The sequence below is a fragment of the Odocoileus virginianus genome, chromosome 8 (genome assembly GCF_023699985.2).
Source record: "Odocoileus virginianus isolate 20LAN1187 ecotype Illinois chromosome 8, Ovbor_1.2, whole genome shotgun sequence".
Classification (NCBI taxonomy): Eukaryota; Metazoa; Chordata; class Mammalia; order Artiodactyla; family Cervidae; genus Odocoileus; species Odocoileus virginianus.
Window position 1 is genome coordinate 62711465 of NC_069681.1, and position 12667 is coordinate 62724131.

Below are 12667 nucleotides of genomic sequence, written 5' to 3' on the forward strand. Positions count from 1 at the left end.
CCCAAGGAGCTGGGGATAAAATGGGCTAATTCTTGAGAAATGGAAACCTTAATGAAGAAAAAAAGAATATATAAAAAAGGCTTGTAGCTAATTTAATCACTGAAATTGGACTAATATGTCACCTTTTCCCAAAATAGGTCAACAAAGATTTTATTCAAGTAAGCTCTGAAACATTTTAAAAGAAAAATTATTTACTTTCTTCCATAAGTTACTATACATAATTTAGAAGATTTTAAGTTTCCAATTCATTTTACAAGACTAGTATAATCTTAATTAAAGAGTCAAATAGGGAAAAACAAGAAAAGAAAATAGCAGGTTATTTTCTAATGACTTTAAATAGAAAAATCCTAATGATAATTTTGACTCAGAAAAAGAAATACATTTTATGGATGTTAACATCTACATATTATAAATCTGTTTGGCAGAGCTAAAAATTAAAGGGGTTTTCCTTACTTGGCAAAGCTCATACAATAAAATTATAGCAAGCATCTTACAGGAAGAGTCTAGATATGACTTGTTTAAGAGAGAAAGTAACCCAAATTTTCTCTCCCAACATGACTATGTTTAACACAGCATTGAGGTCTTATATGAACCTGAAAGAAAGGCACAGTGAAAGGAGTAATGGAGGATGGACAGGAAGTGGTCAAAACAAGATTCTTAGCAGATGATTTAATCATCTGCCTAGGAGACAAAGTACTTAAATCAGAAAGACTATTAAGCTAATTCAGCAAATATGCCAGACAAAAGATAGATCCATGAAAGTTTCAACTAATGAATCCTACATCAACAAAAATCACCAAAAAGGTAACTTTTTAAAGTTGTTATTCATAATACTAACAAAACTCTAAATTATGTAAGAATCAAAAAAGAATACACAAGATAATTTTAGAAAAAAAATAAATTTGAATTAAAAGCAGACAAGATATTCTGAATACATGGAGAGATATTTTATACTCTTGTATTGGATTACTTTAGTAACAAACATATGAACTATCCCCCATTAAATCAGAAATTCAATGCATTTTAATTAAAATTCCATTTAAGTTATTGGAAGAGCTTGTATTAAATTTCATACGAAGAATAAAACTCCACTAAGAGTTAAATGAAAGTAAAAATAAAAAGGGAGGATTTGTTTCACTGCTTATAAAGATTATTTAGAATCATGACTTTTTTTTTCTAAAATGTATTTTTTAGCACAGGACAGGAAAATAAGAAGAAAAAAAATAGTCAGTGACAGATCACAGTACATTCAGGACTCGAATTTGAAATATAGTTGGCACCATTAATTCACTGGGACAAATAAAATTCTTTAGCAGTTTCATGGAACATGGATGAGTATGTAGAGAAAAATAAAACTGGAATCCTATCCAAAAGGATGAGTGACTTAAATTTGAAAAAATATATATATTAAAAAATATAGAAGAAAATGTAAGACAATACTCTGTGACCAAAGGTTGGAGCAGAATTTTCTAAATCAGTTTTTTAAAGTACACTTCACAAGGCAATAACTAGATAGATAGATAGATAGATAGATAGATAGATAGATAGATAGATAGGTGTATAAGTATGTATATATACATAATGGATGGATGATAGGTGGATGGATGGATGGATAGACAGGTAGTGTCCTTCATTGCATTCTTGTTGATACATTCATGGCCTAAATAAGATCCTGTGACTCTTTCAGGCTTGTTCTGAGCTCAGTCTCCGACTATTTTGCTGCCATGTTTACAAGTGATGTTTGTGAAGCCAAGCAAGAGGAGATCAAGATGGAAGGCATAGACCCCAATGCCCTCTGGGACCTTGTCCAGTTTGCATATACAGGTACAGTAAAAGGATTATAATTTTATGCTAGTATCTTGTGAATTTTACAATTTTAATATATGCTTTAAAGCTAAAAAAGATAACTGCTTAGCTCGTATCAGCCTTTTTTTTTTTTTTCAGTTGAGACACTAACAGAGAAAAATCAGACCACATTTTCCTTTGTCAGCGAAATCACCAATGTAAATTATATATAAATACTCTACTCTCTTCCAAAAATAATTTAAACTGGTTTATAATAATAGTCAATGGAATGAGTTTGGAAGACAAGAAAGAGATTATTAATTATTAAATATGAGTTTGCTTATGTTCAAACAGAGCATTGGGAAGAAAAACTATAATTTTCTTTCTTTTAGGAAATGATGGGTTCAAATAATTATTTTATCCTTGTAACATGTTTATTTCAATATTAAAACCTTCATAGACAATTTAATGTGGACTTGATAAACAGCTTAAAAAGGAAAACTAAGGCACTTAAAATTGTTAAAATGGCTACTTTTTTAAGCATTTTTTTTAATTTTTTCTGATCTATTATGTTCTTTTGTTGGCCTTTGCACCATATTATATTCAGCACAAACAATTTTGCCAATTTAGCAAATAAATGTTGAATGCTACTCAATGTACAAGTATTAGCTGTGTCTCTGGAGAATAAACTAATGAATAAACCATGTCTTTGTCCTCCAGAAGCTCACAGTCCAAGTGGAGGTAAAAAGTTATACAAGGGATAAATATGATAGAATTCCAGATGTTAAGAGGAAATCAGAGGGCATGAAACCTGCTATTCAGAGCATTATTATGACTCACATTTGTTTAAAACATTCTAATAACTTTCAAGGTTAGTAAGAGAAGGGGACACATTATACTCAAATCTTGTGATAGAAGCAAAGGCAAATAGTATGGATTGGTGTAATATTTTTAGAGGTGACAAGTAGTTCCTTTTGCCCTAACTCTTGATCACAGTGGGAAATGAAGAAAGAAAGAGAAGTTAGAGCCTGATTACCAAATCAGCAAGATCCTAATTTAAGGAGCTGTGTTTTTTGCAGTACTTCTGGTTACAGGGAAATGAGATGGCATTGTGAAGATCAGAGTTTCCTGGTGGCTCAGTGGCAAAGAATTCACCAGCAATATGAATTTGATCTCTGGGTCAGGAAAATCCCCAAAGAAGGAAATGGCAACCCACTCCAGTATTACATGGGAAATCCCATGGACAGAAAAGCCTGGCAGGCTACAATCCATGGTGCTGCAAAAGAGTCACACACAATTTAGTCAATAAACCACTACATTGTGAAGATTAGCCACTAGAAGCAGACGCTATGGAACTAGTAGGAATCTGTTCTCTTGGAGAATTTAGCTTCTCACAGAGAGAAGTTTACTACATTAATGTTATACTTGGTAAAATAAACCTCTTTGGAAAGAAAAATACACATGTTCTGGGTACTTGAATCTCAAGGCAGCAATGTGATGGAAAGACTTAAACATTTTCCAGCCTGAGTAACTTTTAAATTACATTTTGTCAAAGCAAATATTGCAGTGGACGAAGTTAATCAGGTAAGCACATCTGTTTTCAAGGCTGTTGCAACAGGGGAGAGAGATCAGAATTCAGTCTTAATTTTGCTGAAACAAAGGGTTAGTGGAGTATTTTTAAGTGCTGGAGTAAAAGAAAACATAGGCCATTGCTTATTGGCTTTACCTAGAGGAAAAATAAACTTTCTCTTCTTTATGATGGAAGGTAGTTTCACAACTTGAAGCAAGGTGCCCACTCAAATTCTACTCTTTCCATTCCACAAAAATAGAGATATACAAGTGCTATTTCCCTTGATGTTGGCTTTTCAAAGAGATGGTTTTCAGGTCCTTGAGAAAAATCTTCCTGTTGTATAATTGGCAAGAAGCCCAGTTTTTTCTTTCTTTTTAATAATTTGCATCTCAAAGAGGTAGAGGAAGATTTATAATTACAAGTTTTCTAAAGCAAATGCTCCAAGAAAAGGGAGATCAAAGGCCTCAAGTCAAGAAGTAACCGGTCTAAATTTTAGTGAAATTGAGGGGACTTTAAGACCATCTTGTTTGATTTCAAATTGTAAGCAGCTTGATATAACGATATGAAAGATTGCTGACTTTCCAAACAAGAGATAAATAACATAATCACACTACTGTTTCCTAGAAAGAGAAGAACCAAGAAGCTAGCATTTTAGGAATCTTTCTAGGAACATAAAGACATAGATCCAACACTTAAAGGCTCTGTGGCTTCTTGGCAGCCTTGCATTCCTCGAGCAAAAAACTAGGTCAAAAGACACTTATCATTGTAAAACAGAAAGTTGGAAGGTATTTCAAAGCTTCCTGCTAAATGTAATGACCCAGATTTGGCTCTGCTTTGTAGAGGGCAGAGCAGATACAAAGCTGCCTTTTGGTTATCTCTGCCACTCTGGCCTTTGCTCATATTAAAATATACACACCTACCTCATGGTTGATAAATTTCCAGTTGCTATAGAAATGTGCTAGATGAGTAAATGATTTGCATCATAATATTGCACAATATTGGGGATTAGCTACAATAGAAAGTATGGACCTTTTTTTAAATATATATACAATGTAAGAAATTATAACAACAGTAGAAATCAAGTAAGCAATGATACAGAAAAGAAAGACTAAGAGGTATTTCTGTATGTGTCTATTTAGCTAGCCAACTAGCTGATCTCTAAGGCTTTCCTTTGTAGAAGGCTAAAAATAAACACATCTCAGAAAAGGAGAAAGAATGAATAGGCAGTGAGATCCTTAAAGGGTCATCTGATTGGTAATATTTTCTTGAATTCTGAAGTTTGGGTAGCCTCAGAGAAACTAAGGAGGTTCAACTGTCACAAAAATTGACAGTTAACTATTAGCTGTCTAGTTCTGCATCCAGTAGAGATGGGTAAGAGTACTTTAAAATGATTGAAACAGATAAAATTTCCTTGAGGTCTGGAGAGTCTTTTAGGTTTGAAAGAACCATGTATAGCTATTTTTATAATCTCATTAAAAATTTGAGTGAATAGGTAAACTTCCTTGGAAGAGTTAACTGAGATAAGCTTCAATGATTATAGAGTTCAATAATTTTTGACTTGAACAAAGAGGAGGCATTCTTTAAATAATTCATGTGGTAAAATTTGTAAGAAGTAGGAGATATTCTTCTATTTACATTTTTTTTTTTCCTACTCCATCAAATTATGAGAAGGAATGGGATCAGGAGTGTGGTAGTGTTTCATTAAGAACCAAAGCAAATATTTAGAGATTTTTTTTTTCCCCTAGTGATTGGAAAGAGTAACCTGGATAAATAAATGACTGCTGGATAATAGCTCAAATGAAATCAGAATTTCTTCTAAAGGAAAAATATACAATAATATAAAGGTTAATACTAGCAATATGTAAGATAGACTGAAGAAGCCAATAAAGTCTTTGTGTTGACAACATTAAAGAAAATGCTCGTGAAAATATGAAGGGTAAAGGTATAAAAATAACAACTAATTATTGCAGTGTCAAAACTAGCTACTTAAAATACAAGTCACTATAAGGTCTTTTTATTTTTTTTTACATCTATAATAGTTCAGGAATAAAAAGGAAATGAAATTTATTCCGATGTTAGAAATAATTGTATATCTAACAAGAGAGTTCCTATTGCCTTTCTAAATTCTTGATTAAATTTGATTTCTTCTTTTTAAAACTTTCTATTGAATTTTATTCATCTTTTTTTAAATTAGGAAATATGAGTATGACCTTAGTCATTTTTACACAACAAAAGACTATTTAGTAATTGTGTATGTTATAAATGCCTTAAAGCAGTGTCTTAAGTTTAAAGTTTGAATATTAAGTGCAGAAAGTGTGTAATTCTACAAGCTAATGATATATAAGTTTTTCAAAATCAAACAATAACTTGGTTAAAATTATTTGAGCACTTGTTGTCTGAAGATGGTCACACTAGGGACTACGAAATGAAACATAATTTGAAATGCTAAAATGACATAAACCTTTAAACAAGTTTGGTAATTCATTGATTTATTGGAGTGAAGCAGCTCTTTACTTTTGTTCTTGAAACTGGTAAGGTCTATGTATCACCATCCACTTACTGGAATTCTCAGTTGTATAGCATCAAATGAACTTAAGAAAAAAAATTTTTAAACATGTTCCCTCATGTAATGGAGCTTTTATTCTATAATTGTACTCATCTAGAAAAGAGATCTGGGGTATTATTTGTTTAATCTACAGTAAAGCCTATGATTTGGGATAATGAAGTCAGGGCTGTTCTGAAACTATTGTATAGAATGTCTTCCAAAGAATGGGATCAGAGAAGAAAACATATGTTTACATTTTCTCATTATCCTACTTTCAAATTATTTAGAAACATAGAGATCTACAGAACTTCAGAAATTCTTTCTTGAGTATTATGAATTTCACTAATTAATGTTTTTCTATAGCTAAGAATGTGATACAAAGCAGAGGCATGAAAAACAATTTTTTGGAGGATTACATGTTTGCTATCTTAAGCATTGACAAAATCATCATAACATAGATCAGAAATTTGTTGGTCTCTTTTGAATTAAAATTAAGGGATGCATGCAAGCATGATAAGTCACTTCAGTTGTGTCCAACTCTGCCAACCCATGGACTGTAGCCTGCTAGGCTCCTCTGGCCAAGGAATTTTCAATGCAAAAATACTGGAGTGGGTTGCCATGCCCTCCTCCAGGGGATCTTCCCCATCCAGGGATCAGAACCCAAGTCTCTTATGTCTCTTGCACTAGCAGGAGACTTCTTCACCACTAGCATCACCTGGGAAGCTAAATATTAAGGGACAGCTTTTTTATTTTTTTCCAATTCTTTATAGACTCTAAATTTATTACTGCAACCCAGTTAGTGAGCTAAAGTAACTTAACAAAATCCATAGTCAGCTGTTGAATCTACTGCTAGAGTAAAATGTCAGAGCACAAATTGAATGGTATTATCTCTACTGAACCAATATCCTTTTGTAGAGTGTTAGTTAGTGACTATCTTGCCCTCACAATAGTTTATGTAGCTTAAATCCCCTCCCATGATACTAGACAAAGGCTCACTGCAGGCTTGAGTCATGCTTCCTCCCAACCTAGTGGTGTTTCCCTGCAGGAACCCCTGATACCAGACAGCTTCAGCACATGAATGCCTGACAGTTCTTGCCTTGGGAATAACTGAATGCCTCTGAAGTTTTACTATAAAGCCCACTATGTGCCATGCCTTATGATGGGCTCTGGAAGACAATATGCTGAATTAAACACATTCTCTACCTTTTAAGGGTCTTTCCAATTTTGAGTTTCAAATAGCTAATTTTTTCTATAAACATACTTTTGATATACACAGCCTAGTGTTTCTTCATTAGAGAATGGTGTAAGGCAAATTTTGAAGGCTACTTACTGATTGTGTGAATATCAATTTTAGCCAAAAATAGATGATCACATTGTGAAAATGAAAGAGGAAATTTAATATATTTGAAAAGGATGCTTTGGGATTCACTGTAGTTTAAAGTTGCCATCAGACTGATAGAAATATCCTTCCAGTTCATCTCTTACAAAGTCCTTATTATCCTGACATACTTGAAAATATACTGTGTTCATTGATGCATAAGAAAATAAAGTTTGAACAAATATAGGTGATGGGATTGCAGGGTTACTAACAAAGTGTCAGGTCCTGTAGAGAATTGATAAGGACAAGGTTTAAATAAAGGAAACTGTCCATCTAGCAGTGGTATTAAAAAGAGAGGTAGAAAATTAAACTGCCAAATGGCAAAATTTTAATCATACTGAAGAGTTAACTTCCTTAAAAGACAACAACATAAAAAGGTTTGTGTGCCATTGAAGTTAATTAAAGTCTTAGTACAAGCTAAGGAATGGTAAGTTTCTGCATAGTGCCAAACATTTGAATAAAATACCATGAACAGTATGAAAATACACAAACACAGGAACTAACAAGTTTAATGCTCTGCCCTAATATTAAAAGATATACATCAATATACACAGCCTGGGAAGAATATTCTAAATTCCCTTCAGAATTTTTATGGTAATTAAAAGTAAATTGTTGTCTTATTTTTATTACTGGTTTAATTTAAGTGGTATGAATATGCAAACACAATATTATTTTTAAACTTATGGCTTTTGCTAGATGAGAAAATTATCTTCTCAATTTAAGAAATTGAGCCTTAAAAGACTGGTTTTATATATTACTATTACCAATTAATTAAAAATATTGAGAATATTTATCATAGGATGTTGAAATAACCTATACAAATCAGTAAGAAAAAAGTAAAAATAACAAAATAAATCAGTTGTGTATTGCCATCATACTCCTAACTTTTCACTATTTTGCCAGGAAATTTTATATGTGTGTGTGTGTGTGTGCGTGTGTGTGTGCGCACCTGTGCATTCATGCAACACTAAATAATACGAAATTAATTGGGAGAACATTATTGTATCAAATAGATAATTTTAAATGATGTATAGTTTATAAATATCATGTAATTTTGGTTGTTATTATTGAAATTTGCATTTACTTTATGCTATGGGATTCCATAAACAGACTAAAAATGAAAAGGCAATATGAAACTTAACATTTACCAGCCAGACAGGACAGGTTTTGTCTCTTCTGCACGGTAACTCACATTTAATTTCTGAGTCTCCAAATAGGGGAAATCTCTCAGGTCTCATCTTGTAATCAGCTTTGTTTTTCTTTAAAAATACCTGTTTTGATTTTTATTGTTGTTCTCAATCTTATAATTCTCTACATTTTCCTCTTCTTTGGATATTGGGAAGGTATGAACTGAGTCATAAGCCACTATACCAACTGGATACTGTCCATGCTATGTTTCTTATACCATTAACATTATGTTTGGTTAAATTTTTCTCAGAATTCTTTTACCTTCACTCTAATACCCAAATATTTGTACACTTGATTCTGTTGTATTTGAAGGGCAGTGACTCCATACAGTGTAATATGTTGAATTTAATATCACAAATAACTGAGCTTGTCTTTACCTAGGGCCATTTCAACCAGGATTCATCATGATGTGGGCAATCCAATGTTCATTCAGATTGTTGGGCATTTATTCTAATTAGCACTACCCATTGTTTACCACCCTTAAAAATTTAGATTATAGCCTTTGGTCTCCCCCATTGTACAGTTAAGGATATTAGTCAAATTACTTAACTTCATAGAGTCTTAAAATAACTAGAAGAAGGGGAAAATGATGATGTCTGAGAGGAATTTTTTAAGAAACAAATAAACTAATAAAATTAAATAGGTTTATCATAACACTTAGCATATTGCAAGCACTCAATTATGATGACTGTTCATGATGTTTTTTCAAATGTTTTATAAGTTTTTTCAAATATTTTGCATAATCTGTCATTAAAAAAGAATACAAAGGCTGAGAACAGGGGAGGGAATAATCACTTTATCATCAAACATTTATAACTTTTTAATCCAATTTATTATATGCTTTAGTATACACTATGATTTATATTTAATATATATGATTTTGTGTACATTTTTAGTGCTACATGTTTTATTTAGCCCACTGACTTGCAATTTTGCTACCTTATATATTTGAGGTGTGTTTATATCATGTACTACATTCATTATCTTATCTGATCCACAAAGCAACATTCTGAAATGGATAATCAAATTTTACTGTCAGATTCAGAAATATAAACACCATAATCCAGAGGTCAACAAAACAGCACAGATGTAAAACCACAATCTAGTTTTCCCAATGACATGTCATACATTTTTTTTTTTTTTTTTACTGGATCTAAAGTAACTGAACACTATGTCTGATTAATATGAAAGGGAATGTTGTTTATATGTACTTATATAATTTCCACATAGTGTGAAAATGTGAACTTCCACTGACCTAGTATCAACTGGCATAATATACAAAAAATTTTTTTTTTTTGAGGAGGGTTATTGACATGTACATACTGCCATATTTAAAATGGATAGCCAACAAAGACTTACTTCATAGCACAGGGAACTCAATATTATATAGCAACATAAATAGGAAAACAATTTGCAAAAGAATAGATACATATACAGGATAACTGAATTACTTAGCTGTATACCTGAAACTAATACATGTTTTAATAAGTATGTATATGATTTATAAGCATGTAGATATGCATACTTGAGAAAGCATGTAGATGCCACTCCAATGAGAAACTGTGATTGTTTATTTAGCACTATTTAAAATATCCTAAGCCTTGAACAGGATAGGCTAAGACTTAACTTTCAGAATTTTGCAATTTAAGGTATAACTTTGTTTTATTATTTTAACTAAATAAGAAGGATTATTTTAAAAAATACTGCACATGTTTAATATTTACTATTTTAGGATGTTTCATAAACATCTCAGTTATTTCTCATGATATTCAGGTTTATTTTGCAACTGGGAAAACTGTAACACCAACTTCATATGTTTCTAAATAATACATATCTTATAAAATACTCCTTTAGTTGAATTTTGACAATGGCTCAATACCTTGCATTTAAATTTGAAATACTGTTACTCTTTGTAGACTGCATCTAAAAACAACTAAACACAATTAAAAGCAATAAAGGAACAAAAACAAGGAAACAAAACAACTCCAACTACTGCACCCTTCTTCAAATTTCCATAAATTACAATTGTGTATGGTTCACCATCTTTATGAGGAGTTACTTCCTTTTCATGCTTGAAAAAAGAAATTTATAATGAGAACCCTAAGCACCTTAATTTTTTTTATTTATTTTTATTAGTTGGAGGCTAATTACTTTACAATATTGTAATGGTTTTTGTCATACATTGACATGAATGAGCCGTGGATTTACATGTATTCCCCATCCCGATCCCCCCTCCTACCTCCCTCTCTACCCGATCCCTCTGGGTCTTCCCAGTGCACCAAGCCTGAGCACTTGTCTTATGCATCCAACCTGGGCTGGTGATCTGTTTCACCATAGATAATATACATGTTTCGATGCTGTTTTCTCAGAACATCCCACCCTCGCCTTCTCCCACAGAGTTCAAAAGTCTGCTCTGTACATCTGTGTCTCTTTTTCTGTTTTGCATATAGGGTTATCATTACCATCTTTCTAAATTCCATATATATGTATTAGTATATTGTAATGGAATACTGTAAACAGAATATTGGAAATAAAAGCAAAAATAAACAAACAGGGCCTAATGAAACTTAAAAGCTTTTGCACAACAAAGGAATCTATAAGCCAGGTGAAAAGACAGCCCTCAGATTGGGAGAAAATAATAGCAAATGAAGCAACAGACAAAGGATTAATCTCAAAAATATACAAGCAACTCCTGCAGCACCTTAATTTTAAATGCTTTGTATTGTTCAGATAAAAGATGGTAAGGGCTTCCCATAAGAAAAACAAGTTTCAGCCATAAAGTAGATCGCCTGCTCAAGATATTCCAAAGGAGCATCTTATCTCTGACCCTGTAGACTGTGTGCTTAAACTCTCTTCTCAGGCACATTGTTGCTACCTCTGAGCTCCCTTTGTATTCCGCAACCAGAGAAAACACTATCCAGATGGTGTTCATATCAATCTGTCTGATGCATGTCTGATGCATGTCCCAACTCCATCTTTTCTTCTTTGGAGAAATGTTAATGCAGAATAGAAAAAAAAAAATACTGAAAAAAATTTAGACTTTGTGCATGTATGTTAGTTACTTCAGCTGTATCCAACTCCCTGCAACCTGATGGACTATAGCCCACCAAGCTCATCTGTCCATGGGATACTCCAAAAGATCACTTTACATTTAGTTAATATGTAACATTTTTATTCTTTATGCATTCATGCCCATGAAGTGTAGCAATACTTTGAAATATATGTCATTAATTATTATAAGTTTTTCTGGGCAATGTAGTCTATGATAAATGGACATGTTTTATACAATATGATTTTTTGAATTTTGGGGCAGATTATTTTATTAATCAAATTAAATTAAACATTTAAACCTGAAGTACAAACATTGTTTCTTATACTTATTTAATTTAAATTTTCTATTTAACAAAATGACTTCAAACTAAAATAGTTAAATGAGACCCTCTGTATGTCTTCTTTGGAGAAATGTCTACTTAAATCTTCTGTGCATTTTTTGATTCAGTTGCTCTTTTCATGTTGAGCTGCATGAGCTCTATGCATATTTTAGAAATTAACCCCTTGCTCATTTCTTTGTTTGCAATTTGTGTGTGTGTGTGTGTGTGTGTGTGTGTGTTTTCCCCCCATTGAGGGTTGTCCTGTTTTGTTTATGATTTTCTTTGCTTTGGGAAAACTTTTACATTTCATTAGATCCCATTTGTTTATTTTTGTTTATATGTATACATATATAGGATCAAAAAAGATATTTCTGTGATTTATGTCAAAGAATGTTCTGCCTATTTTCCTCTAAGAATTTTATAGTGGTCAGCCTTATACTTATGTTTTTAATTCATTTTGAGTTTATTTTTGTGTATGGTGCTAGGGAGTGTTCTAATTCCACTTAATAAGCATGTCAGTGCCAAGTTTCCGCTTATTAAAGAGCTTTGTCCTATCTCCATTGTATGTTTTTGTCTCCTTTGTCACAGATTAGGTGACCATAGACGTGTGGGATAATCTTTGGACTTTCTGTCCTGTTCCATTGGTCAATAGGTCTGTTTTTGTTCCAGTACCATGCTGCTTTGATTACTGTAGCATTGTAGTGTAGTCTGAAGTCAGGGAGCCTGATTCCTCTAGCTCCATTTTTTTTTCTCAAGATTGCCTTGTCTAATCAGACTCTTCTGTGTTTTCATACAAACTGCACAACTCTGCCCTAATTCTGTGAAAAATG

The 12667-nt window shown here is 32.4% G+C and overlaps 1 protein-coding gene across 1 annotated transcript in view; it reads left to right on the plus strand.

The window, feature by feature from the left end:
* Positions 1-12667, plus strand: part of KLHL1 (kelch like family member 1) — a 489854-nt gene that overhangs the window by 205297 nt on the left and 271890 nt on the right. The window contains exon 3 of the mRNA XM_070471593.1: positions 1688-1824. Within this exon, the coding sequence (XP_070327694.1) occupies positions 1688-1824 (137 nt within the window). The remainder of the gene's footprint in view (positions 1-1687; positions 1825-12667) is intronic.